Source organism: Aegilops tauschii, chromosome 1 (genome assembly GCF_002575655.3).
Source record: "Aegilops tauschii subsp. strangulata cultivar AL8/78 chromosome 1, Aet v6.0, whole genome shotgun sequence".
NCBI lineage: Eukaryota > Viridiplantae > Streptophyta > Magnoliopsida > Poales > Poaceae > Aegilops > Aegilops tauschii.
Window position 1 is genome coordinate 78,810,204 of NC_053035.3, and position 13,998 is coordinate 78,824,201.

Below are 13,998 nucleotides of genomic sequence, written 5' to 3' on the forward strand. Positions count from 1 at the left end.
TGCAATGGAAATATTATAGTAACAGCACTAGGTTTACTTTTCACAACCTACTAGCTCACAGTATAAGAAACTCACATACTTCTGGGTGAAAAAGAAAGGATAATTAGTCTTCAATACAAGCATGAAGCGCTGATTGAAACTAGTAAACTGTTAACACAAGCATGCACTGCTAACTGAAACTAGAATAAACTAGGTTGCATCCATACTCCTCTCTTTCAGACAAAAGACAGCACAACCATCAGGTATCAACGTAATCTGCAAACGAAGCAATCAATGAGATAGGCCATTGACAGATCACAGATATGCTTCTGAAAGGGCGTCTACCCTATCTACAAAACAATAGCTGAAAGGGTCGGCAATTGACAGGTCCCGGGTATCCAAACTGCCAAACCAACTAGCAGAACTGCTTCCAAATTTCAATCGGGCGTCTTGAGAAGCTCTATTTTCCGCTTCTAGCAGCATGAGTTGGTCGGTCATCCATTTCATGTCGATATCAATATTCTTACACACTCCAAAGTTGATTTCCTTTACCACTTCCGCATTCAAAACGAAGAACTTTGCAAATCCAACATCTTCCTCACCACCTTTGTAATTTGTCAGCACCAGTACTTTGAGATGGCTCTCAAGGCATTTGATCGGATCTAGTGGCTCATACTGACGCACATTTTTCATCTCTGCCTTCACATAATCGTCCCACTGGGAAGGACGTAATAAACATATGTTAAAATTTTGCTAACTAGGCATTATTAGATGAGAATGGAATATTCAGTTTGATATTCAAAGCAAAGAAAATGAATACTCACAATGACATAGAGCTTTTCCAAGCAGGGGAAGCATCTAAGGATGTCAAGAACTGCATCCAAATTAGGCCTCGAGAAATGGAGAGCCAAAACCTTTACAGTGCATATTGGGTTTTCAGACCTGGATGGGATCGATCCCTGACAAAAACAATGGAGATTAAAAAAACTCTCGAAGTAACAATGCCAGATAAGAGTCTGGAGATTGATCCTGCTGTTACCTTGAAGACTATATTAGCAATATCAATTTCTGGAATGCAGGGAGACAAAAGGCCCAATATCTCCAATTTAGGCGCCCTAAGAACCCGAATAATCTCACCGCCTGGACAACTTAATAGCAACCTTACAAGGCAAGGGGCCTCCTTAATGAGCAATTCTCCTTTGCCCTCAAACAAATAGCTGATGACGATGATCCTGAGACTTGGCGAGCTAATGCTGAGGCAATCCACATCACGAATCTCTGACAGATATAAGTTACCCAAGACACGGCAGCCAGAGAGCACCACAGAGAAGACATCCTCGGAAATGGAGACCCGCCATAGGTTGAGCTGCCTGAGGAAAGGGAAATTCAGCGAAGGTGCAACATCTTTTGGGAAATCGCAGAAACCAATCCTGGCAAACTGAAGGGTTGATGCAACGAGGAGCACCGACGGTGGCAGCGGATAGCGCTTCTCCTTCTCAGGCTGTACATACGTATATTCCAAGAGCTGAGACATGCCGGGCTTTAGATTGCTTACTGGTGGTGACGCAGAAGTTTGATGGAAGTCTCACCTACCGCCCGACCTCTCACCTCACCTACCGTGCGTAATGGCGCCGCAACCACCGCCATTAATGGCCACGCGGGCTTATCTAGCCTCCCTTCCCTTCCCACCCCGCCCCATCGCATCCCTCCCCTGGCGGTCGCTCTTCGTCAGATCCCACGGCCCAGTCGAGCGAGAGAGATGGTGGGGCGTGGGTGTTGTAGTTTTTTTTGCCGGAAATCTTCCAATCTATTCATCTTCAATTATGGCAGTACAACAAATACCAAAAATAATAAAAATTACATCCAGATCCATAGACCACCTAGCGACGACTACAAGCACTGAAGCGAGCTGAAGGCGAGCCGCCATCATCGCCCCTCCATCGTCAGAGTCGGGCACAATTTGTTGCAGTATACAGTCGGGAAGTCGTCGTGCAAAGGCCCCACAGGACCAGTGCACCAGAACAGTAATCGCCGCAGATGAAGAATAACATAGATCAGAAGGATTCAATCTGAAGACACACGAACGTAGACGAACACCAATGAGATCCGAGCAAATCCACCAAAGATAGATCGGCCGGAGACACACCTCCATACGCCCACCAACGATGCTAGACGCACCACTGGAACGGGGGCTAGGCGGGAAGACCTTTATTCCATCTTCAGAAAGCCGCCACCGTTTCGTCTTCCTGAGTAGAATACAAACCCTAACAAAATCGAAAGAAACGACTAAAAATTAAGCCCTCCCGCCGGCCCTTGGTAGGATCCACCGCGCCTCCATGGCCCTAGGGCTACCGGAGGCGAGGCAGACCTGCGTCGGAGCCGGCGAGAAGCAGAAACCCTAGCTGCTTTTTTAGGAGGAAGAGGCGGCGGTTGTGGTAGTTGCCGGTGACCGAGCGGGGGACGCCGGAGGCGCATGCGGAGATGATTCGTGTGTTGAGGGAGTGATTCCCGAACCGCGACACCTGGTCAGCGACCCTCATCGAGGTCGTCCAGCACGCGACGTTCGAGGAACGCGCGCGGTTTGCCGGCGACGATGGGGGGATGGATTACGAGCTCATATTCTGGGCCATTCAGGAGGCGGAGTCGGCGGATCCGAGGCAGGCGGCGAAGTGGGCACGATTCTGGACAAGGAACCCATCGCGGCTCAACATCCGGCCCTCAGCGGTGGTGCAGATCGCCAACATACCACCAGAGTATCTGCCGCCGGGGACCGTCCTGCCTAGGGTCCCCTGATTCGGGGGGAGCCCGGTGCGCATGCCCCGCGGGACTTCCCCAACCTGTGGGCAAGGCGCTGGAGAGGCGAGGCATGCTACCTCGACCTCCCACCATGGTTGGGCGACCGCGGGGAGATCCAACATCTCCCTGGTAAGGTGAGGAAAATCTGATCCAAATCATGCGCTCATTCGAGATACAGTGGTGAATTGAGTGATAATTTGGTTGATAAGGTTGATAGGGTTATCCCTTGTGAGATTATTCGCGATTCCACACCCAATTTTCCTAAATCAGTAAGAGATTCTTGTGAATCTCCGGGTCCGACGAGCTAACTCGCCGCCGGTGAGCTCACTTCTACGAGAGGGGCGGGATTGGGTTTGAAGCTGAGGGTCCCATAGGCGGGGCCGACCCCAAATCCATCACCGTCGATTTTGGGACGTGTGGTCAGAAAGAACGCGGGCCGTAGAAATACGCCTTCCAATTCTGTTAACGGGGACGGGGAGGAGGTGGCGGATTTTTATGGCCAACTCTGGGTGGTTCCCTCCCCGAGCCGCCGCCAGTGCCTACATATAGAAAGGCAGGCACCACCAAACCCTAGTTTCGCGATCCCCAAATTGTTTTGGGTTAGGAAAGATCTGTTCAGTGCTAGAAATTTCACAACACAAGATTGTTTCCCGGTTCAGGCAGTGGGGAGATTTGATCCGACTCCTGCTATCTTCAAAATCTCCACCGAGAGGCTAGGGTTCCCTAGATCGTTTGTTGAAGTGGTTAAAGGAGCGATGGATCGTGGACAGGGTGGGCAGCGGCAACGCCGGCCGCCGCCGGTCAAGAAAACTGCTCCACAGGACGGGAAGACGACTGCCCCGGCGACTGGAGGTGCTGTTCCGGTGGCTGGCGCTGCCAAGCCGGTGCAGCAACCTCCCAAGCAGACTGGTCGTGGGATCCAGCAGCAGCAGCAAGTGGCTGGTCCTGCAGCACCAGCTCCACCTCCTCCTCTTGCTACTATTGTGCAAGATCTGGATCCAACGTATAAGGAGATGACTTGGTTCAACTGTAGCTGGCCAGGTCACTATGTAGGAAACTGTATTGAGCCAAAGAAGTGTTTTATCTGTGCGGGGGGCCATAATGTCAACAACTGTGCTGCCTAGGCTAAACCCCATCCTACTGTGACATACTTTGGCAGTGCAGCGGCTGGGCTTGGGTTTTATCATATTGATGTGCCCACTGCATCAGAATCAAGCTGGCTTAACTATAAAAATTGTGCCGTGCTCAAAGTGGTAAAGGGTGAGGTGTCTGCCTCAGAGTTGTTGATTCAGCTGAATGGAATTTTTTGCAAAAACAAAGATTGGCCTTGGCAGATTAGGGATTTGGGAGAGAAGAAGTTCTTACTGAGATTCCCTCCATGGAAAAATGTAGAAGACCTGATCGAGTTTCTTGCATTTGAGCTGCCAATTGAGAATGGGTAGGAATGCTAGATGAATTTAGAGGTCTAACTGAAGCCTGGGTTCAAATTGAGGGGATTCCTCCCAAGTGGTGTGCTTGGAAGGTTTTTGCCCAGATTAAAACATGTTTTGGGATCCTAGTTGATGTGGACTGGAATGGCATATTTAAGAGCTTCTATGAGACCATCAGAGTGAAAGTGGCTTGCAAAGACCCCAGGAAAATTCCTTTTGAGAAATTAGTTGAAATCAAGAGGAAGATGTACATTCTGTTCTTCATTGTGGAGGGATTTGAGCAGATGGGGGAAGACTCTGATGGTGATGATCTGGACCAGATTTGGATAACCTGGAAAAGGAGAATGATGATAACAATGAGGATATGTCAAATAAAGATAAGTCTGAAGGAGATGATATGGAGGAACCTATTGATGAGCTGGACAAGGCAAATTTCTCTCCCAAAAATACCTTTGCTGCAAACTCAAGTCAGTCAGTACCACAGAAATCTGCTTCTGCAGTTGAGTTTCACCCCCCTAATATGTTGGATATTATTCATGAGGACTTTGTGGAAGAGGTTAGGAACAAAACCCCTGAGAGATTAGGGGACAAAGATGCGGAAAATGAAAAAACCACTCCTGCAAAACCCTCTCTCTCTGCAAGATCCGATTCCTTGTCAGTGCACCTGGATTACTGTTCTAAGCAATTAAGCAGATTTGAGATGGTAGAAACTGATGAAGAGGAGGAAGATCTGGTGGATGAAATGCAATGTCTCCCTGAGGACCTAGCAACAGCAATGGGATCTGTTAAGAGATCACTGCTGGAAACTCTGGATAGCGTGGAATCAGTGCAGAAGAAGAAGCCAAGTGTCAAGAATTCTCCTGTCTGGGGGCCAGTACTTGCAAGCAAACCGACAACTAGGAACCATGGAAACATCAAGATCATGGACAAAGCTACTGCATATATGATGAGGAAAAATTTGGAGATTCCTAATACTTTCAAAGGTAAATCATTTGCTATCCTGGACCTAATGTACTTGCCTTAAACACTGGCAAAGTTGATTTATGCATTGGTAGTAGCACCCAAGAACAGGAAGTTATTATCAAGGATATGATTGATGATGAAAAAACTCGTTGCCTTAAGTTTGCTGACGAAAATCTGGAGATTTTTCTCCCTGATAGTTTAGAGTTAGAGGATATGGTCGATCCTGATGCCAAAAATCTTAGCAGTGACTTTCTCATTAATGGTGCAGATGGCACTGTTGGGCCATTAATGGAAATCCCTACCCTGAATACGAAGAAAAAGCCTTGTGTCTTGTCACACTCGTTTAAAATTAGATGATAGGGGCCTTTTGGAACATTCGGGGAATGGGTCAAACTGGTAAAAATCAGTGCCTAGGTGATTTTATTAATAATAATCATGTGGATTTTGTGTGTTTCTTTGAAACCAAGAAAGAAAACATCGATAGTCACGTCCTCAAATATATCTCTGGTAAAGACGATTTTGCGTGGCATTACTTACCTGTTGTGAATACCGCTGGGGGGATCCTTGTGGGTCTGAAAAATGATCTATTTGAGGTGATAGGATTCATCAATAAAAAGTTTTGTGTTGTTACTACTGTTAAGAATAAGAGTGATGGATTTCTATGGCATTTAGTGGCTATTTATGGCACGTCTTATAATGAAAGTAAGTTAGAATTTATTGCTGAGCTTCATGACACTATGGAAAACCTCACCTACCCAGTTCTGCTGGGAGGAGATTTCAATTTGTTCAGTTCGACCGATGATAAGAACAATGGGATCATTAATAGCCAGTTTTCTTATCCGTTTAATGATTGGATTAATAAATGGTCCCTTATGGAGATCAAGAGTGCCAATAGGAAGTTTACTTGGAGCAACAACCAGAATAATCCTATTTTTGTCACGATAGATAGAATTTTTACTTCTGGTTCCTGGGATATTAAATTCCCTCTTTCTGTGGTGACCGCACTCCCACGTGTTGGGAGTGACCATACACCATTGCTTATAGATACGGGTCCTCGGAGGGTTACCTCCCCAAAGATGTTTCGGTTTGAGAAATGGTGGCTTGACCAACCTGATTTCAAAGACCTAGTGCATAAAATCTGGAATACCCCAGTTCCTGGCAAGATAGCCATGGATATATGGATGAACAAATGTAGACTTTTCAGGAAAAAAGTAAAAGGCTGGAGTATTAATATTGAGGCAGGCATCAAGAAAAAAAAAGAGAGAGCTTCTGCTTGAATTTGATATCCTTGATGTTTTCTCTGAGAGAAATCAAATTAATGATGTAGACAGAGATAGGATGGAAGAGATTAAGAAGGAACTAGCTAGTATCTGGAGTAAAGAAGAGACTGCTTTTTGGCAGCGCTCCAGAGCTCGAAGGATTATTTATGGTGATAAGAATAATGCATACTTTCAGGCTGTGGCTAATCATCGACATAGAAAAAACCACCTTTTTGAACTAAATGGAGATAGTGGTCCTGTTTATACTACCAAAGAAATGCTAGAAGTGGCTACTTCCTTTTATAAAAACTTGTTTGGTGCCGAAAAGAAACCTAATGTACATCTCGGCCCTTCCTTCTGGGAGGAAGGTGACTTGGTCACTAGTGAAGAAAATGAACTTCTCCAAAGAAACTTCTCTGAAGAAGAAATTAAGGAGGCGATTTTTGGTTCGTACGCACATGGTGCTCCTGGCCCGGACGGTCTGTCCTTCCTTTTTTACCAAACCTTCTGGGATGTGATCAAAACAGATTTTATGGCGTTACTTAGGGACTTTGAGGTAGGTAATCTAGACATGTAGAGATTGAACTTTGCTTTGATTGTTCTTATTCCTAAAGAACTTGACGCCAAGGATATGAAGAAATTTAGACCAATCAGCTTGAGTAATTGTGGGGTGATTTTTTTTCTAAAGCTATGACCAATAGGGTCTCTCCTGTTGGTCGTAGATTAATCTCATCTAACCAAACTGCCTTTATCAAAGGTAGATATATTTTGGAGAGTGTTGTAATGGCACATGAAGTAATTCATGAGGTTAAGAAATCTGGATCTCAAGGTTTAGTCCTCAAGTTGGACTATGAGAAAGCCTATGATTGAGTCAACTGGGAATTTCTGTTTGAAATGCTACAGTCTAGGGGGTTTTGCCCCAGGTGGATATCTTGGATTAAATGTACATTGATTAACAGCACATTTGCTGTGAGAATTAATGATACTAATGGTAATTATTTCATTGGGGGTAAAGGGCTTAAACAAGGGGACCCACACTCTCCTCTGTTGTTTAATCTGGTAGCCGATGTGTTTACAAAAATGTTGAAAAAAGCTGCTTCCCAAGACCTGATCTCTGGGCTTCTGCCCAATGTAATTCCAGGGGGTGGTAAGCCTGCAATATGCAGACGATAATATCCTCTTCTTGGAAAACTCTGTTCATAAGGCCAGAAACTTTAAATGGTTTTTATCCTGCTTTGAAACCCTCTCTGGGATAAAAATTAATTTTCATAAAAGTGATTTGATGACGATAAATGTGGAGGATGCAGTGGCTAATGAATTTGCTCAGATTTTCTGTTGTAAAAAAGGATCCTTCCCTATTAAGTATTTAGGTGTGCCTTTACACTATCACAAATTGAAGAGGGAGGATCTCCAGCCCATCATTGATAGGATTATAAAGGACATATCTGGTTGGCTTGGGAGATATCTCACCTATAGGGGGGAAATTATCTTTTTATGTGCTTGTCTGATTAGTATCCTTGCTTATCTTATGTCTGTCATTAATTTCCTAAATGGGCAATTAATGCCATCAACTCCCAAATGGCACACTTCTTTTGGGGAAATGTTGGAGACCAACACAAGTATCATCTAGCTAATTGGGGCCTTGTTACTAGGAGAAAAGAATATGGAGGTCTGGGGATACCCAACATCAAAGAGTATAATATGGCTTTACTAGCTTCTTGGGGGGAAAGGTTTTTTGATGATTCTGATTCAGATTGGAAGAAGATCATTAGTCATAAGTATAGAGTGAACTCTCCCAATCTCCTCTGGGCAAAAGGTGACGTGGGCTCTACCTTCTGGAAGAGCATCACCTAGGCTCTAGCTGCTGCTAATTTTTTTACAGATGGAGATTGGGCAATGGTGAACTAATAAATTTCTGGCTTGATACCTGGGTGGGGGAGTGTTCTCTGAAGGTACAATTCTGGGACCTTTTTTGCATTTGTAACCAAACGGAGTGCACTGTAGCTCAGGTGTGGGACGGATACGACCTTAAGTTGACTTTTAGGAGACGCGTTGATCAAGGTGGCTTGGATCGATGGAAACAGCTGCTTGATGTTGTTCAGCAGTGTTCTCTGGCAGCCGAGTCTGATATGCAAATTTGGTCTTTGGAGTCTAATGGTATATACTCAGTAAAATCTTTCTATAAAAAAATCAAGTTTGGGGGAATAGCTTCTGCTATTAGGGATGACCTTTGGAAAATTCTCTGCCCTCAAAAAATTCATGTGTTCTTATGGCTCTGTGCCCACAACAAATCCTAACTAGGGATAATCTTGCTAAAAGGAGAGAGGTGGATGATCCTTCATGTCTCTTTTGTGCTGAATTTGAAATTTTTCAACATTTGCTGTTCGACTGTATGGTGGCTCAACATGTGTGGGGCTTTGTATCTGATTTCTTTGAGATTGATAAAATAGCTAACTTTGAAAACATTTTTGCTTTCTGGCGTGCACATAAGAAGAAACCCGTGCTGAATATGGTAATCGCTGCTACCTTGTAGAGCTTGTGGAGACTAAGAAACAAATTTTGTTTTTAGGGGCAGAAATGGAGAAACATGAACTGCATTCTTGCAAAACTAAGCTGTTATTTACACCAGTGGAAGGTTCTCTGCAACGATGCTCAAGCAACCCTGCTTCAAAGATGCATTCTTCTGTTGGACAAGCGACGTGGAGAACTGATGCGAATTGCATGGAACTGAGGCGCGGAGGGGGCGCATGAGATGGAAAGAGGAGAGGCTGAAGCTGATGAAGATTTAACTTCACTCGCTTTTCTTTCTTTTCGCTTATGGGCCCTGTAATAAAAGATAACCTAGGATTTATTCATGCTGTGTGGAGAGAACTTCTTCTCTCGAGCTCTGGGTAGCGTATTCTCTTGGAGAGTAGCTTTATTTCCTTGGTCAGTGTAAGACTATTATGTGACTGCTTTGTTCTGCTTCAATCTATAAAATTGGGGCAGGGGGCAACCCCTTTCGTTCAAAAAAATATTCCAAGAGCTGGAATTCGATATTGAGCTCCTCGAGGTTGTCTAGGCCTCAGGAATGGAACCAGCTCTCGATCTGAGCGGCATCCTCGGCGTACATTTTTTTTGCTTTGTGGAGGCAGATAAGGTTGAATGCAAAGCGGCGCGCCGGGCCAGGGTGATCGCGGAGGATGCTGGAGACAATGGATGTGCGCTTTAAACTGAAAGGGTTGGTGATGAGATCGCCGGCGTCAAGGTTGAGAGGGGAGGAGTGCCAGAGGGGGCGCCATCGGCGAGCGATGCCCTGCGTGCGGGCACCATCCTTGATGGGGAGGAGGGAGATTATGGTGCCGAGGACGTCATCGGGAAGTTTACTGATGAGATCAGCATGGCTGATGAGATCCCCGTCGTTGACGAGCTTATCCTCGCGGATCCGCTTCCGCGGCCTGCGCCCGGCGGTTCCGGCGGGCGCGCGCGCCGCGGCCGGAGCCTCCGCCACCTTCTTCCTGACCGTGGGACTCGCCGCCACCGTCCTCTACACCGAATTTTTTATTAATTTAAAACAATGCAGAGGCTAGCCAACTTGCTTGGAGAATGCTCCCTCGATCAGTTCCTTCGCTGGCCGTTGGATCTGGCCATCTAGAGTGTCTGAGCCGTGGGATCTTTACCTGCTGTTAAACCCAATTTCACCTCGCGGTCGTTTTTGCCGTCCAATGACTGGTGGGCTCGCGCCGCGTGTTTATTGGCTGGGTCGATCGATCTCGGGTGGAAAAGGCTTTCGCCCAATCCCCGCGCGCGCTCCGCTCCCAATCCTAGTCGCGGGGTTGCTGCGCCAGAGCCCACACCCGCACCAACCCTAGCCGCCACACCTCTCCTTCCTCCCTCGCTCGACAGCGCCGCACCCATCCCTCCTTGCTGCTCGTCCGGATAGCCGCCGGCCGCCGCATCCCTTCTCCCCCTTCCTCCTCCTTCCTCCTTCCCGCTGGCGCCGACGAGCGCGACCACGCCCTCCTCCGGTCCTTCCTCCCCCCCGCAGCCAGGAGTCGAGCCCTCGTCGCGAGGAAGCCACGGAAGGAGGAGCTCAACCGGGCGTCGCCGGCTGGAGAAAGAGGAGAGTCGCGGATGCCTGCCAAGGAGGCGGATCGGCTCGCCTCCGTCGTCAATACAGCCGCCGCGCCACCACCCTCCTCCGGTCCTTACTCCCCCCCGCAGCCCCAAAAGCTCTGCCGGTTCTTTCGGCGAGATCCACCGTCTCCTGAGGTCCTTATCCACCCCAGCTCGCGAGGAAGCCTCGGGAGGAGGCGAGCCCTCGTCGCGAGGAAGCCGCGGAAGGAGGAGCTCAACCGGGCGTCGCCGGCCAGAGAAGGAGGAGAGGCGCGGATGCCTGCCAGGGAGGCGGATCGGCTCGTCTCCGCGGCTGGAAAGGGCTCGGTGGTAAGTTTGGCTTGTTCTCATATCTCAGCGAGCCCTGCTGGGATTATTTGTAGACTTCCTTGCTGAACCCTACAGGGAGCAAACGCATTCCCAGTTTGCTTCCAGAGGATAAGGCAGGGGAAGAGGTGAACCTGCTTGCTCTTCATTGATTCCTAAATAAATATCTAATCTGTAATATTTTGTTATATCTCTGCTCAGTTACAATTACAACATGGGGCTTCAAGTGTCTATTACTGTGGAACACCAATATCCGTGCATTTTAGTTACGACTAAGTGCCACACCAATGAATGTGAATGTCTGTTCAAGTAATAAGTATCCATGGCAGCATGTTGTGCTTTGTCGGCACATTCTTGCATGTGTGAGGTCGCAGATGAAGAAGCACCGAATGCTCATTATATTCTCCTCTGCTCTGTTCTTCAATAGACATATGTAAGATGTACCTTATTTCCTGGTATTTCCTGAGATTCTGGACTGATTTTTTGACAGTGACTATTATGTAAAAATGTTTTCAGTTGCTGTTTAGTATGGATGCCTCCATGGTTGCATAGGCATCCATGGTTCTGCAAGGAGGTTATCTACGCCGTTCTGTTTTCTATAGATGTCTAATTAGGTAAGCAATCACACATGGTCCAGTTACTTGTTTGTTTCTTTTGATCATCTTGATGTTGAGTTGTGGGTTTACACATTTTTCGTTGAAATGTTTATATGTGTATCCAGTTGTTTTTGGATGGTCTATGATTTTGGTTGTGTTTAGTTTACACATCTCTCCTGAGGATCTTGCTACCCAGCTGTATTGCTATATTTCCTATAATAGGGAATTAATTGTGTTTGTACTGTTTTGGCAGCCCTAACAGATAGACAGAGGTCTCTACTGGCTCAGAATACTTGACATGAGGCACGTGTAAAATTGATTGTCTCTGGTTACTCTCGTGATCTGTATCCAGAGGGCAAGTCAGGTCTTGGAATGCTGAGGTGAGACTTTCCATGGCCTCTGTTTTTCTTGTTGGGTGGATTACACGTTACTTCCTTGGATGTTTAAAGATTATTATATCCTTTCTCCCCTTTTTATCGGCAAGCATTCTCTCATCTTCTGGTAACTTGAGTAAGATGCAACACACTAATGCTTTCTTAGTCTGGTTTGTTCTTGCAAAAAATAATTGAAGTGTGCAGACAGGTAGCATGAAAACACTAAAGAGAAGTTTCATACGTACTAATAGCTGGAGTGATTTCATACCTGTAGTAACCGTCTTAGAATAAATAAGTTTCAGCTATTTCTAAAGATATTAGACCATAAGATTATTCTTAAGTAAAGATGTTACATGCTTCTGTTTCTGCAATATGTCTAAGAGTATATGATTTCATTTTCCTTCTTTCCCAGTTATAAATTTATTGGCATCAAAGTAGAGCTTCAGGTTTATGGTTCAGTATATCATTGCAAAGTAGTTTATGGCTCAGTATATCACTGCGGGTTCCTTACACCGTCAAATTTCAATGTTTTTGTATTTTTGTCGATGGAACCATGTTCTTTGACTATAAAGTAGCAGAGATTTCTTTTCTTATCAATTCTAATCCCTTTTTGATGCATTGCTGGTTTGCTATCAAACTCTCAAAAAAGGAAAAACAACTTTACTCTGGTCTTTTGAGAACCTTCCTGTAGAGTACCTCGACAGAGACAAATATGCGGTCAAGGATATATTCGATGGATTTTCATGCCAAACTTGGAGGATATTTTTGCAGGTTCGTTGCTTGCATTATTGTTTTCTTACTTTCTGTTCTTCAAGACAATATCTTCCTAGCGTTGCTCTATATTTTAATCCATCTTTTTGTTCTTTGGATTATCATGGCGTACTCATCCTGTCTAATCCAAGCAAGGGCCTTCATGTTTGCAGATAGTTTGGTACTCTCGTGGTTATTTTTGTGGTGATTTTCCTTCTATTCATTACTTGGTAACCATCTACTGCAACTCAGCTATTGTCCAGATGCTGACCTTATGGTGAGTGGTTGATGGTGCATGTTTTCCTATTAGTTTCTCTCTATGCCAATGTCTGAATTTTATCTTCCCGTTTTGCATTTCTACAGGCCTTTCATTCTCACTATGATTCCCCGAGATGCGCTATTAGTAGGAATCCACTTTCTAATAAAAATTTGGCAGTCAACTTGAAAAGAGTCATTTATCTAGCTACAGCAACCTTCCTTGCTTTTGCAAATAATACTTTTATGGTTGACACTATAGTCTATACCTGCCAAATATTTACACGTTAGTATAACCAGAGTTAGATGATCGTTCCATGTTGGTTAGCCGTGATAAATCAAATTTCTAGAGTAGCAGATGATTCGTGTCAGGTTTCTTTTAGAGATTGAAATATGTCTTGACTCTGAAATAAGTAGTACAACGTCAAGTTCTGCATAGGTGAAAGCATACTGTGCAAAACCGGACAGCCTTCTAAAGCTTTGAAACTACTATTTGTTTTTGTTTTTTGCGGTTAACTACTACTTGTTGTGTGATCAGTACCCCCTTTTTATACTCTGTATATGCTTTCTACTTAGTAGGAAAAAATGTGAGAACGATGGCCTAGAGGATGTGAATTGCACTGAAATATATGCAGGTTTCTTGCCAAACTAACTGCCACTATTATATTTCAGGTGCTTCTTCTGTAACTTAGTGTATTTTCCTGGCTCTTCTCATTTCCTGGCGAACTTTTTAGTCTGTACAGTTGAATAGTTGGAAGTTGTTTTCTACTATCTATAGAGGTTTTATCCAAACTATTAGTTGCCTGACTTGCTTTTTCGAAATACACCGTCCTGATAGACATTTCCATGGGATGTTAGAAAAATATATGTGAATTTGCATACATTTTCTAAATTCCTATCTTTACTTATCCATGCTTCCCCATAGATAAATAGCAGGCTCAACAAAACATCAAAACACATAAACTCATAATACCGATCATCAACGAACGTTAAGCGTGCGGACCCTCGGGTTTAAGAACTATGTAGACATGACCGAGACACATCTTCGGTCAATAGAAACCTGGATGCTCATATTGGCTCCTACATATTCTATGAAGATCTTTATCGGTCAAATCGCATAACAACATACGTTGTTTCCGGTATGTTACTTGCCCGAGATTCGATCGTCGGTATC

The 13,998-nt window shown here is 45.1% G+C and overlaps 1 protein-coding gene and 1 long non-coding RNA gene across 6 annotated transcripts; one reads left to right on the forward strand and one right to left on the reverse strand.

The window, feature by feature from the left end:
• On the reverse strand, positions 1 to 1,654 carry LOC109780305 (uncharacterized). 2 transcript variants are annotated; one of them, XM_040398914.3, is made up of 4 exons: positions 1,449 to 1,652; positions 1,019 to 1,349; positions 804 to 938; positions 1 to 696 (listed from the first exon to the last, which is right to left on the reverse strand). In XM_040398914.3, exons 1-4 carry the CDS (start codon positions 1,511 to 1,513, stop codon positions 295 to 297), a joined length of 933 nt encoding a protein of 310 aa, XP_040254848.1. In that variant the 5' UTR covers positions 1,514 to 1,652; the 3' UTR covers positions 1 to 294. The 2 variants fall into 2 exon arrangements, with proteins under 2 accessions (XP_040254848.1, XP_020194486.2); XM_020338897.4 differs by having other exon boundaries at positions 1,019 to 1,654.
• Positions 1,655 to 10,283: 8,629 nt separating this feature from the next.
• On the forward strand, positions 10,284 to 13,716 carry LOC109780306 (uncharacterized). 4 transcript variants are annotated; one of them, XR_012202882.1, is made up of 8 exons: positions 10,284 to 10,533; positions 10,587 to 10,852; positions 11,051 to 11,282; positions 11,366 to 11,463; positions 11,699 to 11,825; positions 12,469 to 12,590; positions 12,743 to 12,846; positions 12,933 to 13,340. It is a non-coding gene; the product is annotated as an uncharacterized lncRNA (long non-coding RNA). The 4 variants fall into 4 exon arrangements; XR_012202881.1 differs by lacking the exons at positions 10,284 to 10,533; positions 12,933 to 13,340 and adding an exon at positions 13,497 to 13,716 and having other exon boundaries at positions 10,579 to 10,852; XR_002236988.4 differs by lacking the exon at positions 10,284 to 10,533 and having other exon boundaries at positions 10,579 to 10,852.
• Positions 13,717 to 13,998: the final 282 nt, after the last annotated feature.